This window comes from Symphodus melops (assembly GCF_947650265.1).
Source record: "Symphodus melops genome assembly, chromosome: 8".
In the NCBI taxonomy this organism is placed as follows: Eukaryota; Metazoa; Chordata; class Actinopteri; order Labriformes; family Labridae; genus Symphodus; species Symphodus melops.
Genome location: NC_136698.1, coordinates 17,075,764 through 17,099,235, shown reverse-complemented (window position 1 = coordinate 17,099,235; position 23,472 = coordinate 17,075,764). Strand labels below are relative to the sequence as shown.

The 23,472-nt window shown below is 42.2% G+C and overlaps 1 protein-coding gene across 2 annotated transcripts; it reads right to left on the bottom strand.

Moving 5' to 3' along the window:
- Positions 1 to 1,103: 1,103 nt before the first annotated feature.
- shdb (Src homology 2 domain containing transforming protein D, b) lies at positions 1,104 to 21,300 on the bottom strand. Of its 2 annotated transcripts, XM_079349693.1 has the most exons (8): positions 20,959 to 21,300; positions 19,977 to 20,351; positions 18,051 to 18,201; positions 15,353 to 15,574; positions 8,014 to 8,091; positions 6,428 to 6,602; positions 5,248 to 5,367; positions 1,104 to 3,094 (listed from the first exon to the last, which is right to left on the bottom strand). In XM_079349693.1, the coding sequence occupies exons 2-8, from the start codon at positions 20,307 to 20,309 to the stop codon at positions 2,908 to 2,910; spliced, it is 1,266 nt and encodes a 421-aa protein (XP_079205819.1). In that variant the 5' UTR covers positions 20,310 to 20,351; positions 20,959 to 21,300; the 3' UTR covers positions 1,104 to 2,907. The 2 variants fall into 2 exon arrangements, with proteins under 2 accessions (XP_079205819.1, XP_079205820.1); XM_079349694.1 differs by lacking the exon at positions 8,014 to 8,091 and having other exon boundaries at positions 20,959 to 21,298.
- Positions 21,301 to 23,472: the final 2,172 nt, after the last annotated feature.

The window sequence follows — 23,472 nt, the reverse complement described above, 5'->3', positions numbered from 1 at the left end:
ACACACACACACACACACACACACACACACACACACACACACACACACACACACACACACACACACACACACACACACACACACACACACACACACACACACACACACACACACACACACACACACACACACACACACATAAACTTAAAATGCTGGGAGGAAGGTGTCATTTGTTCCAACTCACATAAAATGAATGTACATCTAAAAATAGAGTTTAAAATTCACTTTTAGAAACACTGAGCAGACAAAAGGTAAGAGCTGTTTGTTTGATTTCTACATGCAGCAGTTCCTCTGTCGTTATTATTCATATTTCTCCCTGGGGAGCCATGTTTCAAAAATGGGACTATAGCAGCCCCCCTCCATGTCTCCGTCTTTCTCGCTTACACTCACAAACACCCACACATGCACACAAACACACTTGTTCCAAGTCTTGTAGGAGAAGTACAGACAGGGAGCGTCTCCCTCCTCCCTCCTATCTTTTCCCTCCTTCCCTTCACTCTTTTCTCCCAAATAGAGAGTGATCCAGCTTGTCTCCTCTCTCCGTCACGCGGGTAATCAGCCCCTGCTATTTCATTTGGCTCCGTAATGAAAGCAATCCCAGTGCTTTTCAGAGCAATGCAGCCCCAATAATGAGGGCTGCCTTACCGCCCCTCAGCCCCCCTCCCTCCAACAGTCCTCACCCTCTCCCTCCCAGCCGTGCTGTTAATGGATGAAGCAGAGCAAGTGTGTGTGCGTCTGAGTGTGCGCAGCACACAATCTTGCCAAGTCCTTTGTGTCTCTTTTCCTTCTTTCTGTGTTGAAAATGAGGCGATTGAATGAAATCAGATCATTTCTGAATTTTTGGGTGTGTTTTCTTTTTGAGTCAAACAAAAGACAATCTGAGTGAGTGCGTATCTAAAGTACTGTAGGCTACCTAATGTGACCTTTTTGTAGGATGTTGATACCACTCACAGGTTATAGGTTTACAAGGTGCTTTGGTGGTAAATTAACAAAGGTATCTTTAAAAAAATCATATTTAGTCCCCCCCCAGGTTGGGAGCCACTGATCAACTTCAAGATCTGGATGCAGAGAAACACTCAGATGAAATGTTTCAACACAAGAGGTAAATTAAACATCCTTTCACATTTTACTTGCAGAAAATATCCAATATGGGAACAAACAATCAACTCTTCAATATAGACATTTGTATAGAGTAACAATGACTCAAATAATACCTGGTCATAATGAATTTCAAGTTTCAAATGTTTTGGCTCTAAACTGATTTTTGCAGATGACAATGAAACCAATCCAAGATGGCAAACATTTATCTCATACCAACCATCACTGGATACATTTGCCAGCTCAAAATAAGTAGAAAGTGAGAATGTGGCCTACACCTTTTTTTAGTTTTTGTTGATAGAAAAAAAATCACTATTTACTGATTAGAATGCATTATCTTCAGCTATAGACAATGTCAGCATTGACAGGTTGCTTTTTATCAAACAAAGCAATGTCTACCTAATGCAAAGTAAGAAACCAACAAGAGCTACAGGTCAGCAAGGTCAACACAAGTACTGATACAACACAGGTTCTCGGTTGCTTAACATTAACAATCAACATGTAACACAGAGATGTGCCAACTTAAGACTGCATACAAATATGGACAACATGACAGCTCCCAAAAGTAAAGCCAAAACATTTCGATCTCCCCCTTTTGACTGTCTGCAGGGTAGGTCCTAAACTCTGCCGTCTCCATGTTAACAGATAGGAAGTGGGTCAAACTACAAAATCCAAATACACATAAAAGAAATGTTCCTCTCCAGTTGATTTATGCCAGATTGTGGAATTTGATTGAAAACTCTCAGACTAATTAGTTATATGATGCTATGAAAAGGGGTAAAACATCATAATTGACAGCGTTGTGTGCACTGGATGCAGAGGAGGAATGGCGGGAGGAAATATTACGACCACAAGCATCATAACAGAGCGCGTCTAGTTCAAACGCACACAAGAAGCTGCTCTGTTCTTTCCTGAGCTGAGTGATCTTTGAGGTCTTATCGGTAAGTTAAATGTGTGTTTCAGTTAGTGGAAAGGATGGGACGTTAAGGCCGTGGCAAAGTCTCACATGAATTGAAAGGGATTTTTGGCCTCCTGTTTGTTGAAAGGGAAGAGGAGGAGACATGCCATCCACCATCATATACAGTCATTGGTGTGAATGTAAAGCAGCATGACAGTACGGAGCAGGCTAAAAGAAAATGAACAGCTGTGGCTTTGTGTAGAAAAGCATCGGAAATATAAGTGCTGTTGGTAAAAACCTTAAATCTTTAAAAATAAATGTACATATTTCGATGGAAATTTTGATTCCCCCCCAGAAATTACAAAACGCTTTGTTTTTTCATCTCATACACAGCAATTCAATTTATTGCTTGGAGAATAAACGACAAGCAAGGTTTTCACCTGACAGCAGCAATATATTGACAAGTGTGAGTGAGGTGTTTTTGTGGAAACAGCAGTAATCGATCTTCTGTAGGTCTTCTGTAAACTGGGGCATCAGTACATTCGCAATTTACATACCCTCTCTTAGGTACAGCTCTGCTAGTGTCCTCTGAATTTCAGTCAGAAATACATTTGAAATTGGAAAACATTTCATATGTCCTGAAGTCTGCCCATAACTGCTCAGCGAGAAGATGAGAGAGGGGTAGCCTGAAGTTCAGGTACTGCAATTCATGTAAATCAATCCCCTGGGTGTTACGAGACTTTTGGCACAGGTACAAAAGCAGTGGTAGGTAAAGGGCATTTGAGTCATCAAAAGTAGCAGTCCAACAAGGGAACAGAGAACCTTTTTCTCAGCTGGGGAAAGCTTAAAAAAACATTCAAGTGTCTGATCACAATAAAAGCCTGGAGTTCAAGGAGGAGGTTCAGGGTCAGTCAAAGTGTCTGCACAAGCACGGGGAACAGCAGAGACAGGTGCTCGGCTCCTCGGATCGGGAGTTTGTGTGTGGTGTAGAAGTGGATGACCTCTGATATGGTGTCAAACGGAGGACTGTTCTGCCCGAGCACATACTTTCCGTCTTTGCACTTTGTGAACTTCATGTGCATGAAACCCTGGCAGCTCCTGAGAGGAGGGGGAAAAAAACGACAAGAAGAATAATAAATAAAAGATGGACACACAGGAAAAAAAGAGCAGGAGAGATCCCAAAAGAAGAAAGTAAAAAGGAGCAATGACATGAAATAAGGGACACATAAGCAGCACGTTACCTTCAACACAATTTGAAATATATTGAAAGAGAAAAAGACAGCCGAGATTTATGTTCACTTATTTTCGTGCCCTTTGAGATCCCAATTCTAAACAAGATTGAACAGCCTGCCACAAATGACAGCAGGGCTATTATGATAGTGGGCTTTGTCACGGCACATAGAGGAAAGAAAAACATAGAGAGAGCAAAAATGAAGAACACTGGACAACGAGGAGTGTTTTAGCCGAGAGAAACACACTGGTCGCTTTTCTTTAAGTGCGAGGCGGCCACTACAGGACTTCCCCTTTAAAAGCCAGCCAGCCAGTCATAATGAAAATCTAATTATAGAAGCAGAGGAAAAGACAAGGGCTGGAACGGTCACTATAATTGTCATTGTTCTAGTAAACCAAATTAAATTTTGAAGAGCAGTGAAAGCAAATGGCTCACAGTGACTAAAAACTGACAAACAGCAAGCAGAGTAAGATCATCCCACTGGCCTGGATGCTTCAGCATGAGTGCTTTCATTCACTCCTGTTTGTTTTTGGAGAGTTTCTTTGTGTCTCATGCTACATTAGAACCTACCAGTGCCTCAGTCTTTCATAAATATTTATGTGGGGTTATATCTGGCGGGCCTGTCTGTTTCAGTGGTGACTCACTTTAGAGTAGCTCAGCATTTTTGTCTCCATTAATTAAACAACCTTCATCAACCCTCACACACTCTGATTACAAGGTATGCTTCCCTTTTCCAAGGAACGCCAGCTCTTGGAGTTTAACCGTTGTCTCTTAAAATTAAAAAGGACGTATCAACATTTATAAAACTTGCTCTCCTTTGACCTTCGTAAAATAAAGTTTTGTGAAGCAAACCAGTCACAACAGCCTGATAAAGGCGTACGTCCTGCTACTTTCAGTTTAGACTAAGACATGACGGAATAACTGACACAAGATTACATTCAAGGGTATTGTCTGTAGGTATGCTTGGACTTCTGCATATGACACACTGATAAAAGGAGACACATTTGAAACATGCTGATGATTCTACATGATGTAAAAACATCATAGACAACATTGACCAAATTTAGACTAAAGGTCCATGAAATGAAAAAATACAATTTCCAGTGTTCCAGTGTCAAAAGTGAATTTGTCTGCCGTTTTCTGCAAAATATATTTCAACAATGATAAGAATGATCGTCGATGACTCATCCAGTAATCAGAGGCACTTGAAAATATTCCACCAATTTAAAAAGCTCTGTCGAAGGTCGTCAATATGTGATATATATTGACGAGCTGCACTGCTTTCTGTAAAACTTTTAAGGTCTACTTTAATGTAAAACAGCTTCAACCTATAAATCTTCAAATATGCACGGATGATAGGTTTTTTTTTTTTTTTGCAAAAGATTTTCCAAACCTCTCACGCACCAAGTGGGAAACCAGTTCCAGTAGTGACCTTGTTGCATGAGCCAGTGTGCGTGTGTGTCAAACTCACTCTACCCATGTAAATGAGTAATACATGAGCTTGTTTATATGTCAGCACAACAGAGGCACCCCCCCTCCCCCCTCCCCCGTCAACAGTCCCCTATCCCCTTCTTGTGTGGCCCATTGAAGGTGATTCATATTCATTAGTGATTATGGGGAGGATGATGTGTGCACTGAAGTGTGCTCTACCTGCCTGATTACCACTTAGAAAGCCTGCTGGGGGCAGAGGAGGAAGGCCACTGAGAGGGGGGGGTCCAAGGATGGGGAGGGAAGAGAGGCATGATGGTAGAGCAGGGTGAGGCTGGGACGATGGATCATTGTCGTAATTACAAGAGAGAGATTTGACCAGATAAGCAGTATTGTGCCCTGCAAATGAGTATCGGGAGAGGAATCAGTGCTGCGGTGATCAAGAGTGGGTATGAGGCAAGAAGGGGGGTGGGGGGGTGGGGAGCCTGCAATTTGAGATCTAATGCTCAGGTGACTTCACCCACTTTTTGCACACAGTCACAAGAAATGAGTGCAAGGGATGTTTATTGGAGAATCTAAATCTATATCTTACCGCAGGGACAAGGAGTAGTCAGAGCGGTTGGTCTGACTGTTTCTCACCAGGTAGCTGCACTCTTTACACAGCGTCAGCAGCGACTCTGCTTCTGAACGCGACAGTGAACCGTGGTACCATCTGATGGAAAAAGACACGCACAGACACACAAGAATGATAACGTTTATTTGTTTCAAAATTATGAAACATATAGTCTACAGCCATGTGAGTAGCTCCAGCTTTGATAGTAACTTTAACTGATTACGTCACATCGTATACTAAACAACACAATATACTAAACAATTTATGTTGACCATTTTTACACTAGTAGCTTTTTGTGCAAGCATGGTAACAAACCTAATTAACCCTAGAAACAGAGTCTACTTAATACTGATTGGATTGCAATGGGTTTTAGTCATAATACATCACTCAATCACTCAAATATTTGCCAAATTATAAATGTGCTTTTGAAATTTCCTCTTACATGATTTGGCCAGATATGCTGAAGCCTAAATGTTGACATTTATGAGGTTTCTCTGTGTATGACAGACTTGAAGGAAAACACAAATCTCTCACAGCCCTTCAGAGATCATCAGGGTGTAATGGGGCATAATAATTAACTGACATTCTCAAGTGCATACGTGCAAGTATGTGTTCGCGATTCAAACAAAGTGTGTGCGCATGCAAATGTGTGCTTAAGGGGTGTAATATGCTTGGATTTCATTAAGGAAGCAGCACTTTATTTGCACAGAAACTGCACATAAATTACACCAATGATGTCTGAAATTACAAGACCAGAGGAACGGTGTGTTTCTAATGCTCTGACTTAATTAGTCCTTATTCTAACCTTTTGCAGTTTTGTCGGATCTGATGAGTGCTGCTCAGTAAAAAACACAACCATGTTTTTTTTAATGTATTTAAATGCCAAGGCTTTGAGTATGATCTCAGGATTTTAAGCATCTTGGAGCATCCAATGTGCAAATGTTCTTGGGAACATGGGCACTTTTTAATGTCATCAACTATTTGACTAGAATATCTTCAAACGGCTTCTGAAACAGTATAATATCCTTATCCTAACTTATATTCATAGGCCTCTTCATCTGATAAAACCTTAACAGGAGAGTGGTCTACTCTACAGTGTCACATACTGATATGTGGAAATGTAGCCGTCTATGGGTTTAACAGCAGATTGCATACATACACTTGCTTCTCCAGAGGCAGAGTTGGGTCCACTCTCTCCCCAACCATGGACAGTGCTTCCTGCGGCATTCGAAACTTCATCCCCCCTCCTGCCAGTGGGCTGGACCTGGGCCCCAGAGGACGCAACCTGTCTGTGGGTGACGAGGAGCGTTCCCATTCAGCGCCATCAAACTGCACTGTTGGCAGAAGGGGGACAGAAAAAGTGAGTCATGGTATTTACACGGTCCTATGATCAAAAGGGATTAAACCTCACAGCAAGAGTTGAGTAAACAGGAGACATCCGGCTATTGCAAAACCATGCATGATGCAGAGGGACCTCTGACAGAGCAGTAGAAGTAGATGAGAGCAGGTTGCTGCTGTTAAACTACCAGTGTCTTCACAAATACTATGATCAACATTGTTTTGCGTCTCTGAGCGCAGAGACTGGACGTTGGCGTTTTCCCTGACTGACTCTTTCACACTTCTTTGTTTTAGATAAGACAACAGTGTAGATTCAACACACTCTTTTGTTGATGGAGAAAACAAGCTTGACAAAATTGTGACACTTTTTTGATACCATATGTTTGAACAACAAAACAATCTTCATAAAATCAGACATTGATAGTAATCGAAGAGTGCTGCAGCTTGAAAAAAAATACAGATTTTATGTTTTATTTTTTTACCAAATGTTACCTCGAGTGAAAGAACACTGTTTTTGTAACATTAAAAAAAAAAAAAAGTGTGAAGAAATCTGCCTGCAATCTATGGTATTTTAAAACAACAATTATTGGGTGCCCAGGACTTCTGTTTGATGCTGTGATACCAAAACAGTTACAGATATATATATATATATTTAAATTTCCTGTAAGTGGCCTGAAATGAATACTGATTATGCATGAGCTACGAATTCAAACAAGACCATCAGCATGATTATTTCTATAAGGTCATTTTTAAAGCTCCCGGGTAGTAGATTTCAGACAAAATACATATAACACACTAAAGAAATAACCTCTTTTTAAGTTTTACACAACAAATATCCTCCATGTGGGATTAGTTTCATTGGTAGAAGAAGCATGTATGGGAAGAAATTCGCAAAGACATTAGATGTACTTTGTTGTCCAGAGGTGGCGCCAAATCAACACAAAGTTACTCACAGGAGCTTTAATAAGTATAACATACTTTTTTAGTATCTTCAAAACAATAAGAAAAAATAGACTTAGATTTAAAGGCTGTCTTTAGTAAAAAAGAGAAAAAGAAGAACTTTCAATTAAACATTAAGGTTACCATCTCACTACTTAGTTCGCTGACACTAACGAGGCAGACGCTCTTCTTTCTAAGTTGCTTTATACGCATGGCTGATACAAGAGCGAAACATGGGAGTGTTTTAAATAAAACAAAAACAACCCCTGATGACCCAACAACCCCTGCAGGCAGGGACAGATGCAGGTGGTGCAGATGCAGGCTGTTTAGGGTTGAGGTAGAGCAGATGTAGGACAACAGCTTAGGTCATGAAGGTCAGAGTGGCAAAGCTTATGTGTGTGTTTGGGGTGACAAAGGACGGCAGAAAAGGGGTTGGTGGTTTAGGTTGTGTTTAGGGTGGGAGGTCACCTTGCTCTCTGACGGGGTGCTCCTCCTCCATCTGACCCACTGGGGCAGGCCAGGGACACTCCAACAACTCCCTCATCTCTAGTAGAGGGGGGGAGGAGGAGAGAGGGGAAAAAAAAGTTGTGCGACAGAGTGAGAAAAACAGCAGATGGAGTTTGAAGAAAAGTTAAGTTGTGGAAGATGTACAAGAGAAGTGGTGATGATTCAGAAATGGGAGCAAAATCAGGTGCAAGATTTAATGTGTGAGAGAGAGAGAGAGAGTGATGTGATATGTGGAAGAGAGAAGTGAGGCAGCATGTGGGAGCTAAAGGCAGGGTTGTGTTGTCATGAAATGTAGTAGGCCATACCTCATATCATGAAAAGAAACAGTGTAGTCATACTCCTCCTTCCTCTCCCTGAGTGAAAATAAGTTAAGTGTGATAGGACTGAAGAAAAATAATCTGAAGTCAGAGCTGCATTATTTATAGCCATCTGAGCGAATCTACTTTAAAGAGTTGTCTACTAGCAGGAGACAGAAACAAAACGTGACAACTTGTGCACTGGGACTCACAGTCTGACAGGAGTGTGGGGGTCGATCACGACTTTATTCGCGGTCCTACCTACAGTAGGAGGGCAGCAGAAGGTGGAACATGAGACAGAGCTAAAAATAGCTCTTTATATACCATGTCAGTCATTACAGCAGCCTTACACACAGACACATTATGCAATTCGCTTCTTTCACACCTTGCATTCAGCTTCCGCTCACAGCCAAAACGGATTACAAAACAAATAAAAGGAAAAGAGGGGTGATGTCTTAATGAGCCGACAAATCCAAAGACTCCCAAGGCCGGCGACATCAAAGGCCATTTGAATGGGCGTTTGAGAGAGACCCAGGCTGTACATACATGTCTCCCTCCCTCCCTGGTTAATTATTGAGCAGGCAGACACACTCCGCCACTTTTCTGTGGCTCTCCGTGAATTATTGATGCATGGTGCAGTACAATGGCCCCATCTGGAGCGGGCCGCACCTCCGCCGAAGCCAGGATGAAAGTGTGGCCTCGCACCCCTTCAATGGGAGACACGCACGCAAACACACAAGTGTGCGCTCACACATCCACCTGACACACCGTAGCAACCGCAACTGCCACACTCTGCTGCCTGTCCACTCGCCAGCAAAACACATTTCACACCTCGTATTCTCGAGCAAAACTGAGACAGACACATGGAAAGTGAGGGGTGTAAATGAGAAGCTCAGAAAACCAAGTGAAGGCGGGAGAGAGAAAGAGAGAGAGAGAGAGAGAGAAAGAGAGAGAGAATAGAGCAGCCAAGGAAATTTATCCCAGATCATAAATGTGCACGGCCATCTGAGGTAGAGATAAGCTCAGGTAGTGCTGCTATACACAAAAAGAGAAAATTCCATCAAGGTTCCTCTCCAGTGTTGAGTCAAAATAGCAATATGGGAAAATCGCTGCCCTAGCCTGTTTGATACATTTATCAAATGCTGCCAAATATAGATATATTTTCTGTTTAAAAAATGACACCACTAAACAGTTTTCCCTGCTAATTTGACTCACAATTGCACTACCTCAAGACTCCTTACGATCACTCTTATTTCATCAATCAGTTTAACGTGAAGCGAGGTTAAATGACAGTGGGATAAAAGAAGAATACGACAATGGGATGATGTCTGACAGCGGTAGTGAAGAATGATAAGAGGTTAAATGCACACAGAATGGAACATAAATCCTACTCGTAACCTTTTTAAGGGCATTTTATATTCTCCATGGGTATCTATCATGGGTTTTATTTCATATGGTAAAGTTACACAGCATTTCTCACCCTTAACTTAAGTATCCAAGATTCCTCATCTTTTGAACCCAGGTTAAAGTAGATTTTATTTTCATTACACCTAGTAGCACATTACTACATATTGATCTAACGTATGAAGATAATGTAAGCAAAATGAGTTCATTTGTACTGAACATTAGTGCAGTGCATACCATCTACATGTGTAACCATGGCCTGATACAGACAAACACAATCACATAACAGACACAGCCACTAGTGGACAGACATCTAAAAGGCAGAATAAAATAATATTAAATACATGAGTTCATATTGCTGCGTCTACTTTTAAGTGACTGCCCAGTTTGTGTAAGAACTATCAGAATCTATAAGGGAATGACATTTGAACTGCTCTCAATGCTGAACATACACACAACAAAAAAATACATCCAACTTGGACGACAAAAGCCTGGATACCAAGCTAACACAAACACGGACACACACCCAATCAGACAAAAGTCACTCATTTACGAGCAACATCTGGCCTCCATTCACTTCTAATGGAAACCTGTGGATCTGTAACACTAGAGGGCTGTTAGTGCTTTGTTCTCCAATGCAGGACAATGAGATGCACTAATGGCTTACTGACAAAGGCACACCATCATCAATGCTCAGAGCTTATTTTATTTTGTACTTCAAATCTACTACACTATGGAGTGTTACTTAGATCAGACCTGTCTCCCAATTAAACACAGCTGATTATACAGGTGACAGCAATTCAGTGGACTTGGGTCTGCCAAAATGCCACATGTGTCTGGCGCCTGAGATACCTGCTAACAATTACCAGAAATGATCTGAGGGGGAAGGGAGTGCACACACTTCGGCTTTTTTTCTGTGTTGCACACAGGACGCATCGCCATGAGTGAAAGATTACTGACTTTTCAAGCACACCAGCTGTTTTCTCTGTTGTTGAATTATAAGAGGAGCAGACAAAGACAATAGAACAGCTTGATTAGGTCCATTAATGAAGACATCTGTTTTTCAAACGGCATCCCGTCTCTCTCAGTACACAAAGACCTTCTGCTGGGCAAAATGCCCCCCATAAGGACAGACGATTAACACCTTATGCCAGTGAAGGATAAAACACATTGACACATCCATTGTAGTTCCTCTTTATTCAATTCATGCCATTTCATTTTTATGATCAAGGGAAATATCTACGTCTGTATATTGGTTTTGCTTACTTTCATGACATCCATCATCCTTTGGCTTCATGCTGCTCTCACGTCTTTCCTTTATATTGAAATTCTTCTCTCACTTATCTTCTTCGAAGTGGGTCATTATCTATTTTTTCCATTTTCCCGCTCCTATCCCTCTCTTTTACCCTACTCTACTTCTAGCCTCCCGACACCTTTCTTTCAATGGGAAAAAAGGGAATGAAAAAGGACCTTTCTTTATACCGATGTCAGTGAAGGTGAAGGAAGGAAGCAAAGCAGCAAAGGTTGAAAAAAAAGAAAATGTGCCAGTGAAGTGATGAAGAGTCTGCTCAGATGCCCCCAGGGCCTGTTTAGAGAAAGGAGAGCAGCACCTCACCAGAAAAGAAAATCTAATCATTTCTCGCATGTTCGTCTGCACACACAAACATACATTTATTGTCTCCTAGGGGCACACACGCGTGCAAAATACACAAGGAAACCTGTTACTGTCTTTTCTGAGCACATGTATCCAGGCAACCAGACATAACACAAATACAAGCATTGACCATCTGTCAAGGTCTCTGCAAGCTTTGCTAAACTTTCCTTCTTTTGCATTATGAAGCATCTTGAAGTATCAATCTTACCAGAATAAGATAAAGCAATCCAATCTATCTATCTTGCTTTTGGTCTCCAAATATTGTTTTCATATTTTTGAGAAAGTATTTCCTTTCTTTCATAAAAATCACCAGCAACAATTTTGCTCCATTCCAGTTTTGTGTCATGATAGATTTTAAAGCCCAACCTGTGACTCTGTTAGGTCACACAGAAATAAATGCTCTTTGAGCTAAATGCTTAGCTGTTAGCAATGCTTTCATTTGCCAATTAGCTGGTGGGTCTGTGTAGTGCTGCAGAAACTGGCTCTTAAAGCAAAGTGTTGGACATTTTATTTGATCTTAATACTGATCTGAAAAAAATTCAATGGGATTACCCTAGTTTGACAATTCATCCTGAGGAGAGTATGAATGTCTGTTTCAAATATGAAGATGATTATATTGTGGGGACTCCCAACTGAAGTCAGAGGGATTTATTCTCTCTGGAGCACAAACATCTGCACACGATTGCATGTCAATCTGTCCAGCAAGTATTAAGATTTCTCAGTCCAGACCAGAGTAGTGGACTGTCCAACCAACTGACATAACCCCCACATAGTTATCCTGCTTCACTTCCTTTTAAGTTCTAAAAACAGTTTACCTGAACCCAAATGAAAAAAAAAAAACATATTCTCCACCATCCTTTTGCTTGAATGATGCACACATTCACACCCCGCAGCTTTTCTCTATAGCTCCACTCTTCTGCTGTTTCCCTAATGAGCAGCTGCACTGGAACAAGTGGAGGATAAGTGCTTTGCTCAATGGCACCATAATAGTAATTACTGGGGGTTGCAATGTTATTCATTCACTTTCCATTCACCTTGCCCATCAACAGTTCCAGCTCTCTCTCATCATGTAGCCAATTTTCCACCAGACGACCATCATCTCCATCAAATGACTCCGAGGCTTCTGTACAGAAGAATAAAACTAAACTAAACATGAAACCCCCATTCATCTGTTCATAGGTGTGGCCATCGGATAGATAATGAAATTGTGTCTCCCATTAGCTCACTAATTGGTGCTGAATGTCTTCAGGGCCCATATCTCACTGCTGGACTATGTATTGACTTCCAGGAATTAATGAGTGCTGTAATTTGAGGTGGATGATGTCGACTTGTGACAGCTTTCAAACGCTGTAATTAAAGCCCTGCTGACTGAGAGGGGCCTGTCAGGTCTGACCCCTCTGGCAATGCAAGACTCAACCTCACTGAGCTGGATGAAGTGGACTCCAATACAAAATGAGAATAAATAAAATGCTTCTGAGGCAAGCTTATTTTAGATTATATTTGAATAGCCCAGAAATTAGATTCAGGCAGGCGGTTGTATAAAAAGCATGAAAAAGCCGTGAAAAATCATAATTAGAAAAGATTCTGAGTGACGCACAAACACATCCACTATATGAAGCAGCCATACTATCCACCCACCTCCCCTCCAACCCCCATCTCCTCCAACATCCACACCCTTACACTTATTTGTGCCAACATGCACACAACCTCTTCTCACACTTCAATTAGCTGCCTGATAATAAGAGCTGAGAAACCTAGTCGAGAATCCACACGTGTGTCAGTGTGTGTGTGTGTGAAGGTGATGATGAGGGGCTGCCGGCAGATTGTGATGCCCCCCTTTGCCCCCTGTAGCGGGTTATCTGAGTGAGTGTGTCACATCCACAGGGAGAATGAGGGAGGGCTGCAGGGACGGCCCTGTCAGCGCTGCAGTGGTGCCGTATATATGTGTGAGAGTGTGTGCCTGTGTTAGCGCATGACTGATTGCATCCTGCCACAATGGCCCTGTGACTCCCCCCTTCTCTCCCATCTCCTCACCTCGCCACAGCCCCCTCCGACCATTAATTCTCCCAGACGCCCCTCCCCTCTGAAACACAGGGCCCTCACAAACATCCATTGAGCTGCCACCAAACATAACCTTGGACGTCCCCTTCTATTTCTCTCTCCATCTAGCTTTCTCTGGAGCCTCTTTATACATGTTCTCTCTCTCTCTCTGTCTGTCTCCGTTTCATACCTCCTTCTATCTCTTTTTCCCCTCTTTCCATCTCTTCATTCTCCCCCACATGTGGGTCGTGCCTAGCAACGACGGGTAGGTCTGGGAATATGGATTAAATGTGAGAATGGAAAATACTGTTTGTGTGTTTACACTTCAGTGCTCTGGTAGGCTCAGACAGACAGCACGCCAGCTCAGAGTGCTGACTCCAAATGGAAAAAACAAGGGGTCAGACAACTCGAGCCGCACGAGCGTGTTCCTCCACTGCCTCCTCTAATGGTGCTGTAAGCGCTACCCAGCAGGAGTGCATACTGTATGTTGCACAAAGAGAACAAGCCAGAGAAGAAGAAAACGACGGACAGGCAAGGAAGGAGTGCCAAGTAGGTGAGAGGTGATGTTGGCTTTTTAAATTAACTGTCATGAACCTCTTTTGAAATTATCTCCACTTTCAAATAAGTTAGGGGTTCTCTTTCTCTACTGCTCTCTGTTACATGTGAATTGAGCATGAAGCGGGTGTGAATGGATATATATATCTGTATGCCTGAGTGTTCAGGGAATGGTTTGCTGACCATGACTCTTATTAGCACCTGATCAGTCATGCACATGCAGGCATGTAATTAACTTGGGGGGGGGGGGTGAAGGGGAGGAGAGATAGGGATGGAGAGGAGTACAAAGGAGGAGAGGTTGATTTATTATCGCATCACCTTGACCCCGGTGACTTGCAGAGGCAGCTCAATTAAGTGGACTTGACCAGGCATGCCTTACACCTATCCACTCCTAAATGAGCCATCAGTCTACCGCTGTTTCTCTTACTACTTCTTTACTCCCTTCTTCAATTACACCCAGTAGACAGAAATAATTGGATGAGATGTGCCATGCACTGACTGTGCAATTTTAAATATAGTGCATGCAGTTTGCCAGTTATTTTTTAAAATACTGCTGATGTGATGACAATCAAAAGAGACTGAACCTTGCCTGATGTGCGTGCCACTGCTAACCTTGCCCTTAATGACGCCTACTGCATCGCTCTCATTTATACACACACACACACACACACACAAACAAGACGTCTCTGTCAACTCTAATGACCATCTCAGAGGTTGTTGTGACTCGAGTCCTTCACATGTGCGAAAGGAAAAAAAAAAAAAATCAATAGTAACAAGAAGGTGTGTCATTTGAGCTGAGAATGAAAGTCCATGTCCGACAAAAAAAGCTTTGGAGATGGGGGTGCAGGCACTACAGTTAGAAGAGTGTTTCACGATAAAGTATCAGCAGCAAGGCACTCTGCTATCTCCTGGGAGGGCTTTGGCCTTTATGACAGCTCCTTTGAGCACTCTCTGAGCTATTTTTCCTGTTGCAAATGAAAAATTCCCTTTCTTCAGTAAAGTATTTTTTTCTCCAGGTTTGTGTTTGAAATTCAGAAAGGAGTACTCATCTGTCCAGGAGTAGGTAGAGGACCATGGGGAAACTTGGTCTCTATACTAATCAGTAAACTGTACTGGAAAGGCAAAGTTTTATTTAGCATTGCTGCTGCAAGCCAGAGCCAAAACAGTTCGAGAGGTTTTTGTAACACAGAATCTTCCCAAAAAATTCTGAAAATATATGTAATATCGCCATTTAAAACGAAAAAAAACGAAAAAAAGAAAGATAATCCAGGCAAATCTAGTCCTCGGCAACAGAAGAGCCTTCATGTTTTATCACTTGTGTTTAGAATATAGTGATAACTATTCTGCTGACCTGCAAAAGCTTTGGAGATGTTGTCCTTTTTCCATTCCCAGGGTTGGTCGTACTCATCAGCTGGTCGCTCGTCGTCTTGTGGCAGCCTGCTGCTCTCCTTACTCTCCTCGTGAGGTTCCCCATACACAAAACCAGGGCGCTGGCCTCGCTCATCTTCATAAGGTGTATCATAGAGCTGCACCCCACCTCGGGATCGCCCCCCTCCTGGTCCTCGCTGCAGCTCTGTGTTGATACATATGCAAAAAAAAAGCATTCATTCGACCATGCATTCAAAAAAATTAAGATGGTTCCGGGTGTGTTGCTTTTCTACCAGTCTGCAAGGAAAATAAACAGCATAAAGAAATCACATTTGCCAGTAGCCATGAAGTTCTTTTATGCACAACATTGACATTATTCTAAACAAGAAAGTAATTAAAATGCCTGTTGAGCTCTGACATGACTTGAATTAAGGGAGAGCGAGAAATGATGTTTGCACAGCTTGCCATGGGCTCAGAATCTCATATAGGGGGGCTTAACGAGGCCCTGGGCTAGATGCTGAGTAGCAACACTGTAGACAACCCCAGCCCCCCTTCTAATGTCCATCAAGAATCCCAGCAGCAATCTGGAATAGCTCACAACAGCAGTCATGTTGCTTTTGTAACATTTTCATTAAATTCCCAGTGGTTTCCAACCCAGAAACAATTCTCAGCACCTTCGGCGGCTGAGGGGAGACCAATATGGCCGTGAGATAAAAAGCTTTGATATTATTGACAGAAGCGCAGGGATAAAATCTGAATGCATCAATGAAAGCTTCTTAGCTGCTGCAACAGCAATAAGCAATGGCACTTTGATATGTTGACCTAAAAATGTACCTTTTAAAAAACAGGTGTAAGAGAGGAGGAGGAGGAGGAAATGAAGGAGTATGCATCTTTTGTGCACACAGCCAGCAGCAATGCATTCATGTGAGAAGGATGAAAAGACTAAATGGAAGTGTTCACTGGTGAAAAGCAGAGAAAAACTTTAACCTTCACACTATATGACACCCTGTAGTCACCATGGCGACCAACTGGAGACCCTGGGGAAAGACCCAGAGCTTATGAATAAGAGGGTGGAGAGGAAAATGTTTAGAGAGAGGAGGAGCAAGGCGAGCGAGAAGAGAGAAGCAGGAGGAAGAAGGAAGTAGCAAAGAAGTAAAGGGGAGGAGCGGGGTGATGGGAGGGAAGGACCGGGGGGGGGGGGTTCTGTCATCGTTTGATGTTAAGTCATTGAGACAGAAGCACAGTGGGGCTGAGCGCTGCTCTACCTGCATTGGGAGCCGGCAGTGTGAGCCACAGCCTGGAGATAGAGAAGATGAAGACTGAGAGATAAAAACAGCCATGGAGGGAAATAAAATGAGAAATTTGCAGGAAACATGATAGAGGAAAACATAAGGTTGTGTGTGTGTGTGTGGGGGGGGGGCTTTGACAGAAAGGTGGCAGAGGTTGGAAATTGAGGGAAATGAGGACATGTTAATGCATACAGAGCAGGAAATGGATGAGTTGTGTCCACATAAACTAAACAATAAACTGAAGATGTTTTTTTCTGACCCAAAAGTACATTCTGTCTCTTTTCAGGACAGTCTTTGTTGAGATAATTACTATTCCAATCTCACATCTGTCTATTTCACTGTGCTGCGTTTTGAGCAATGACTGACGGAAAGACAGACAGACAAAAGCAGGCAGACAGACAGCCTTGAAGTGACAGGCTCAATTCAAAGTCAGAGAAAGAGCAGTGACAATGATTTCCCAAGTGCTCTGCCATCTACAGCAAGAATCTCATCTCTCCAATGGCTTCATCCAGCTGCAGCAAATGAAAAAAAAATAAAAAATTCTTGAAGGCTTCTCAGTAGGGCAAAGAAAAAAAAAGATGCCACTTTCACTATTATTCTAACATTATAAACTTAATTTAATCAGCAAAAAAGCAGTATATGTGACAGAAAAGAGGAGGACAGGTCAGAAAGTGTGCTAGAGGCCAGATGAGAGAGACACAGCCAGACTCCCCTTAGGGCCGAGGAGAGCCCCTCGAGATGAAGAGAGACGGAGAAAAGAGAAATGGAGGAAGAAGGAGGAGTGGGGGGGTTACACTAAATGACTGGGACAGAGCAGTGAGTGTGCAGTGCAAAGGGGCAGACAGAGATGTTATGGGAGGAGAGACAAATGGAAAACGATAGCGGATGATGTGGGAGAGAAGGGAATGGGAAGAAGGAGGGAGGATCTGATAATGGATCCTGGATACACATCTGTAAAAAAAAAAAGACATTTTGTGAGGCTGAGGAAAAAAAGACCACCTGGGATGAACTAAAAACATGCAACGCTTTCTACTTACAAATGGACTCATTAAAGTTGAATTAATGAGCGGCACTGCGTTTTAAACCTGTATTTTTAGAACAAAGACTTGGGAAAATGTAAATAGGATAGAGGTCTCTACAGAAGTAGAAAGAAAAAGAAGAGTAAAAAAAGCATAAAAAGGGTAATTTATTATTGCTGTGCTTTAGTTGTAAAACAGAGTCCATATTTTAAATCGATGATTCTGTCAACCTAAAAGGCAATGAAACACCTTCATATTTAAATACTATGAAAGAGGCTCTAAATATGAAGGAAATGGAACTTAAATCCAAACAGCTATGATAACAGCATGGCACAAAACATCTGGACTGCTGAGTTATAAAAAGTCCACTGACCCGTTATGACCCTCTGGGCCTCGTACGGTTCCATGTAGCCGTTGTTCTCGCAGGGAGCAGGTCCGTAAACTGGTTCTGGCCTGTGGTCTAAGCGAGCATCGAACGGGTCAGAGTAATCTGTGTCTCCTGCCAGTGGGGCTGATGGCACCACCTAAAGGACCAAACACAAGAAATAAAGCTTTTTGCTTTAGAACAACAACCTCCCTCAAACCTGTAGAGAAAAAAAAACATCCCGTCTTCCATAGCTTGCTATGATAAATGAAGACATAAAGAAACATGTTTTATTGATCTTTCTTGCAGGAACTGTAAATGTGCAAACTGTTAAAATTATAATCAAATGCTACAATGAATTGGACTTTTATAGAGTTTTCACATCCGCTTTTTGTAGAACCCACACTTCCACTTGAGGTAATGCATCCTACCTACCTAACTTTTATAAAAGCTTAAAAGGACGAACGGTTGGAAACACAATAGCTCATCAACATAGAGAGAGCAGCACAGGAATCAAATGGCAATGATATCCTTGCTCAGTGGCACGCTAATAACAGAGTGTGATTACAGCCAAAACCCTTCTTGAGAATCAAGACTTTAATTTGCACCTTTAGTGTGCAGCATCACAAAACCAAGCCAATGATATACTAGCGATAAAAATAGCTCCCTCTTAAAAGCTGTTAAGATTTAATTCTGTTGTATCTTTATTGCTACAAATAAGCAACATGACACACGACCCTGAATCTTCCCGTGTTCAGAAGCTGGGATTTTTATAGGGAGAGCACAGAGAGTATTGAGGGTGCTGCTTGGTTGTGGGGAGTATTTGTTCCTTTATGCAAGCACAGGAGGAAAGCAATGGTCAGCTGGCATACTGACAGCTACAAAGGCAGCCATATGGAGGGACACACACACACACAAACACACGCACACACACCCGCACACACACCCCTTGTTTCTCTCTCTGTGACAAAGAAAATTGTTGAAGCAAGACTCTCTTCACACAGTTCCGCTAAAGTCACAATCATGCCCTCCAAAAACTACATCATAATCCCATGTTGTTTTAGTAACAGGATACCTATCGATGCACAGGAATCTGCAATGTTAATTAGACTGTGGATGTTCCCACAGAGCATGGGAAATTAATGAGAGCAGGAGGAGAGAGGGGTAGAGAAAGAGGGGGAGCTATCGACTTGAGTTAAGACTGTTTCTTCAATCCACTTCAGGACTTTCGCACTTGTAGCATTTTCCATGAGCCAGGTCATGGATTTAACTGCCGCGCTGAAAAGCCTGAAGCTCTCCTTAACATACTCAGCATATGTTGAGCGGAATGAATGTGAAGATCATTTCCTTGTAAAACTTTTGCATCTTCTCCAGCAACTCGCTCAACATCTGTTTGCCTTTTCTCTCCGTCTATAGAAGAGAACAAAGAAAGGAAAGCACTGCAGTCCCGTTGACAGAGTATGAATTATACCTCCCTGTGGCCAATGACATATCACCATGCAGTGCGCTGTATATGGTGCCCAACATGTGCGCATACAGGGGCTCTCTCAGCTTGCAAAACCAAACCCCATTTATTATTTATGGTAGGACATAAACTCATGGGACTGTGACCCTCTCCGACTCAATGGTGTGCTCGAGCCGTCAATAATTCTTCCTTCCATCTAGGGTAAGCGAATTTATGTCCCACGTGGGATGTAATGTGATTTATGAAAACAATGCATATTTGTGACAAACATCAGCAGTCACTTGCTTATGGAGTTTGATCAATAAAGCTGTCATAGAGATGGAAACCTTGCATGAGAGAGGGCTTTTCTTCTCAGACACTTACTTGCCTCCTCCACTTCACAAGAGAGCACCCACATACAAAAGTGTCTGCTATCACCACCTGCTTTTCGCTCTCAACACCTACAAACACTGAGAAACTGGGGCTCTTACAGGCTCTTGCTGGTCCTCTATAGAGATGGCACTGAGGAGGATCTTGGTGCGTCCGAGCTCCTGTGAATCCACTTTTATCAGTCTGTGTTTGGGAGATTTCATATCCACACTGGATGTCTTCATTGGAGACCCGTACACAGGTGTAGCAGGGTCAGAGGTCCCAGACTCGCCTCTGGATCTGTTTTCAGAGTCCTCATATGGATCCTCAAAGTCTAGGTCCCTCTGGAGGCGGTATGCTTTAAGAATTTCGCTCTCTGTGTAGTCAGGCGTGGGCGGCTGAGGAGGCACCTTCCTGCTGCCGAAGCTCAGGTAGTCTTTCAGCCACTTGGCCATAGCAGCTCTGCTTCTAGTGAGTTATGAAGTGGGACTAGGAAGCTGCAGGAAAGGGCACACAAGGACACACGTGGATTATTGAGTTTATTCTCTGAAATATATTCAGTTTAAGCAGGGTGCCATTTGGTTTCCAGGACAAGTAAACGAACAGATTAAGGAATAAACAAGTATTTTACAATCAGAACAGGATTAATCCACAGGTCTTGATTCTCGTAACATTGGGGCTGTAATATTTTCTCCACTCACCCACAGTCAGTTCTACGATTACATGCAGTCGTGTGACATTTAACTGCACCAGCAGCTGGACTTTACGCACGCCTTTTGTTTTACCCAGTGAGCAATAACATCTCCATCTGGACTTTGCCCAAAGGCTGCAATTACGGTTTATAAACTGATAAAAAAAAAAAAAAAAAAAAACATGGCGAAAACTGAATGACAGTTTGAAAGCTATGCGGAATCAAATAAGTTAATACATTTAATATTTCCTTACCTTCCGTTTGTAAATTCACCAACAGTTAGTTTTGTTCTGATTTGAAAAGCTTTCCATGCAACGTGCATTTTTTTTTCTTTAACTTTCACTGAAAACATTTCCCCAAAACACTGGATTTAAACACGAGTGATCGCTGAGAGGTGAAAGCACACTACTTACCAATCCAATTCAGTCCTGCGGCCACTTTTGACGTTTTATTTCTTGATTCTTCATGTCGATCACAACAAAACGGCACAGAGAAGTGCTCGCGCTTTTATTCCACACAATCAAGAAAAAAAAAAGAAGCTTTCTTGAACTAAACAAAAGCCCCGCAATCCTCCTGTGCTCCTCTGACGGAAAACGTGTGCTTGACTAGTGAAGTGAACGACTACAGCTCCGAGACTAAACTCAGCCGAGCGATTAAAGGGGAGGTGCTTCATTCCCAAAGGAATATCCTCCTATTCTCTATCGCAGTCAGCCGACCGTTCATTCATTGAAATGTCTGCACATCACACCGGCTTCAACTAGAGATACTCATCTTTCAAAATCACATCTGCATGGGAGGAACAAATGAGGATCTGAAACTGAGGAGGAAAAAAACAGCTCGCACGACATGTGCCCCAAAGACGTGCATTATTTATCAGAGTGACATCACAGAAGAATCTTCCTATTTTAGCTTCACTTAAGCTTAAGCCCCAAATGTTGCACTTTTCTAGAACTGCAAAAGCCTGGGAGGTGAATAAAACTGGTAAACTGTTCACATATGGAGGAGATGGGGGAGAATCATCCTTTGGGCAACACAAACAACACTGTTAAGTTGGAGGTGTAGACAAAAAAAAAAACCAAGGTGACAAAAAGCACTGAATTCTGTCCATCTTTATTAAAAATGTGTGTGAGTGCTTGTTTAATCACCTCTGTTTCTTACTTCTCCTTGAATGACAGCGATGTCCCATTATTCAAGTATCCACGTTTTAAATTGGATTGTGTGCTACAGTGGGTACGGCCATCTAAGTCCGTTAAATGACTGTCTTTACGACACTCATGTACTCACTTTCTCCCAGGGCGGGAGGCTGGGTGAGGTCACTCAGCCAGAATCCACCCCCACTGCTCTGCATTATGTCATCAAATCCTTCATGTCTTCCTGCCTAAGTATGTCTACTCTTGTGTTCTCCAATCACTGGCTTCAGATCCTGAACAGAGTCATTGAGCTAAAGAGTCTTTGAGTGTTTAGGAAATCTGAAATCTCAATGAGTGTGTTATTGCAACCTGCTTTGAGGTCCCATCAGTCCCATTGATAAAATGATGAGTGTCTAAACGTGACAACAGAAGGACATGGCAAGCCTTCAGCCGAAGACCTGTTAAATTTGTTGCGCTGCATCTTTTCAGTTCTCCAGGGTTCCTCTTTAATATCTCCCTTTTGTCCTACAACACATGTGTTTATGACAACAGAACTAGAACATGGTGATGTCCAAAATTCATGGAGCAAAATTCATATATTGTGAGAACTAGTCTGTATCATGAGAACAAGATAGGCGTGCGAGAGGTATTATCTTCGGGGGATCCCATCAAGACATTGGAGGATATCTTTGATAACACACAGTTTGCACCTCCTCCAGTCATCATTCTAGACACACTGTATAGACACAGTGCTCATCTTTTAAATATATGGGAGTGTATGTAGACACTGCTCTTTCCTGGACACGCCATGTGGATTAATAGGGGATTTATTTTCCTTCATGTCATCCTGCCATTTGGAGCCAGTAAAAGGATCTTGCAACTATTCTTCTGCTCCACCATCCTGAGTGTCCTGCCTCTCAATCCAGCTATGTTTTACTTTTCTCATTTCTTACATTTGTTTAATTTAAAAAGCGAAAATATATCTTGTTAAATGATCTCAATTGAAGAATATCTCTTCATACTGAGTTCCCTTGTGAATTATTTCCACAAGTTAAAATCTCATGCTCTCATCTAATACAAGCATCTTTTGGTTTTTAGGGACCCTGCACCCTTCCAGCCCATACTACTCGCAGATACCTCCACACCTTTTCAGCTTTTGCTCTTGTATCGCCTTTGAATGTACCAATCACCTTCCTCCTATCCCTCTCCTCTGATACATCCCCTTTTCATCTGCACAATCTTCCTGGTCTAAACCTTTAACCCATCCAATCCAGAAACATATAGAGCACACAAAATTGTTTCCATCTTGCTCGAAGTAAAACTTAGAATTGTGTACATGATTAAAACTTGAGCGAGGGATGAAAAAATAAAAAGAAAGAAAGAGACAGGTGCACTGTCTGACTCGGCAAGTGAGGTACGCATGGAGAGCAGGAGGTAGAAAAAGAAGGGATACATCACAGTGAGAGATAATTTAATCATCTCATCCAGACTTACAGAAAGGAAAACAGTCAATGTGTTTTTGCATGCAAAATATACACTGTTGCATAGGAACCAAAGATTTAATTGAATCTAGCAGAAACAACAAGGCGCTGTGGAACATTTCAAAATTAATAAGAAGCCCTCATTATAAAGTGCTAAATATGGATGTGAAATTCCCTCTAAACTTCAGCTTTCAGTTGTTGCTCTTCCCCAAATGAATTGCATCTTTATAAATATGAAATGTTCACAAACATGCTGCAAAGCATCAGTGGCTCAAGACAGTCATGTGCTGTCTGACACAAATCATTATCGGCTTTC

Coding starts and splice junctions, on each gene's coding strand:
- shdb (XM_079349693.1), bottom strand. CDS start 20,309: ATGGCCAAGTGGCTGAAAGACTACCTGAGCTTCGGCAGCAGGAAGGTG. Junction 15,575..18,050: donor GGCCCAGAGGGTCATAACGG/GTCAGTGGACTT, acceptor GTATCAACACAG/AGCTGCAGCGAGGACCAGGA. Junction 3,095..5,247: donor GACTACTCCTTGTCCCTGCG/GTAAGATATAGA, acceptor CCCTCCTCTCAG/GAGCTGCCAGGGTTTCATGC.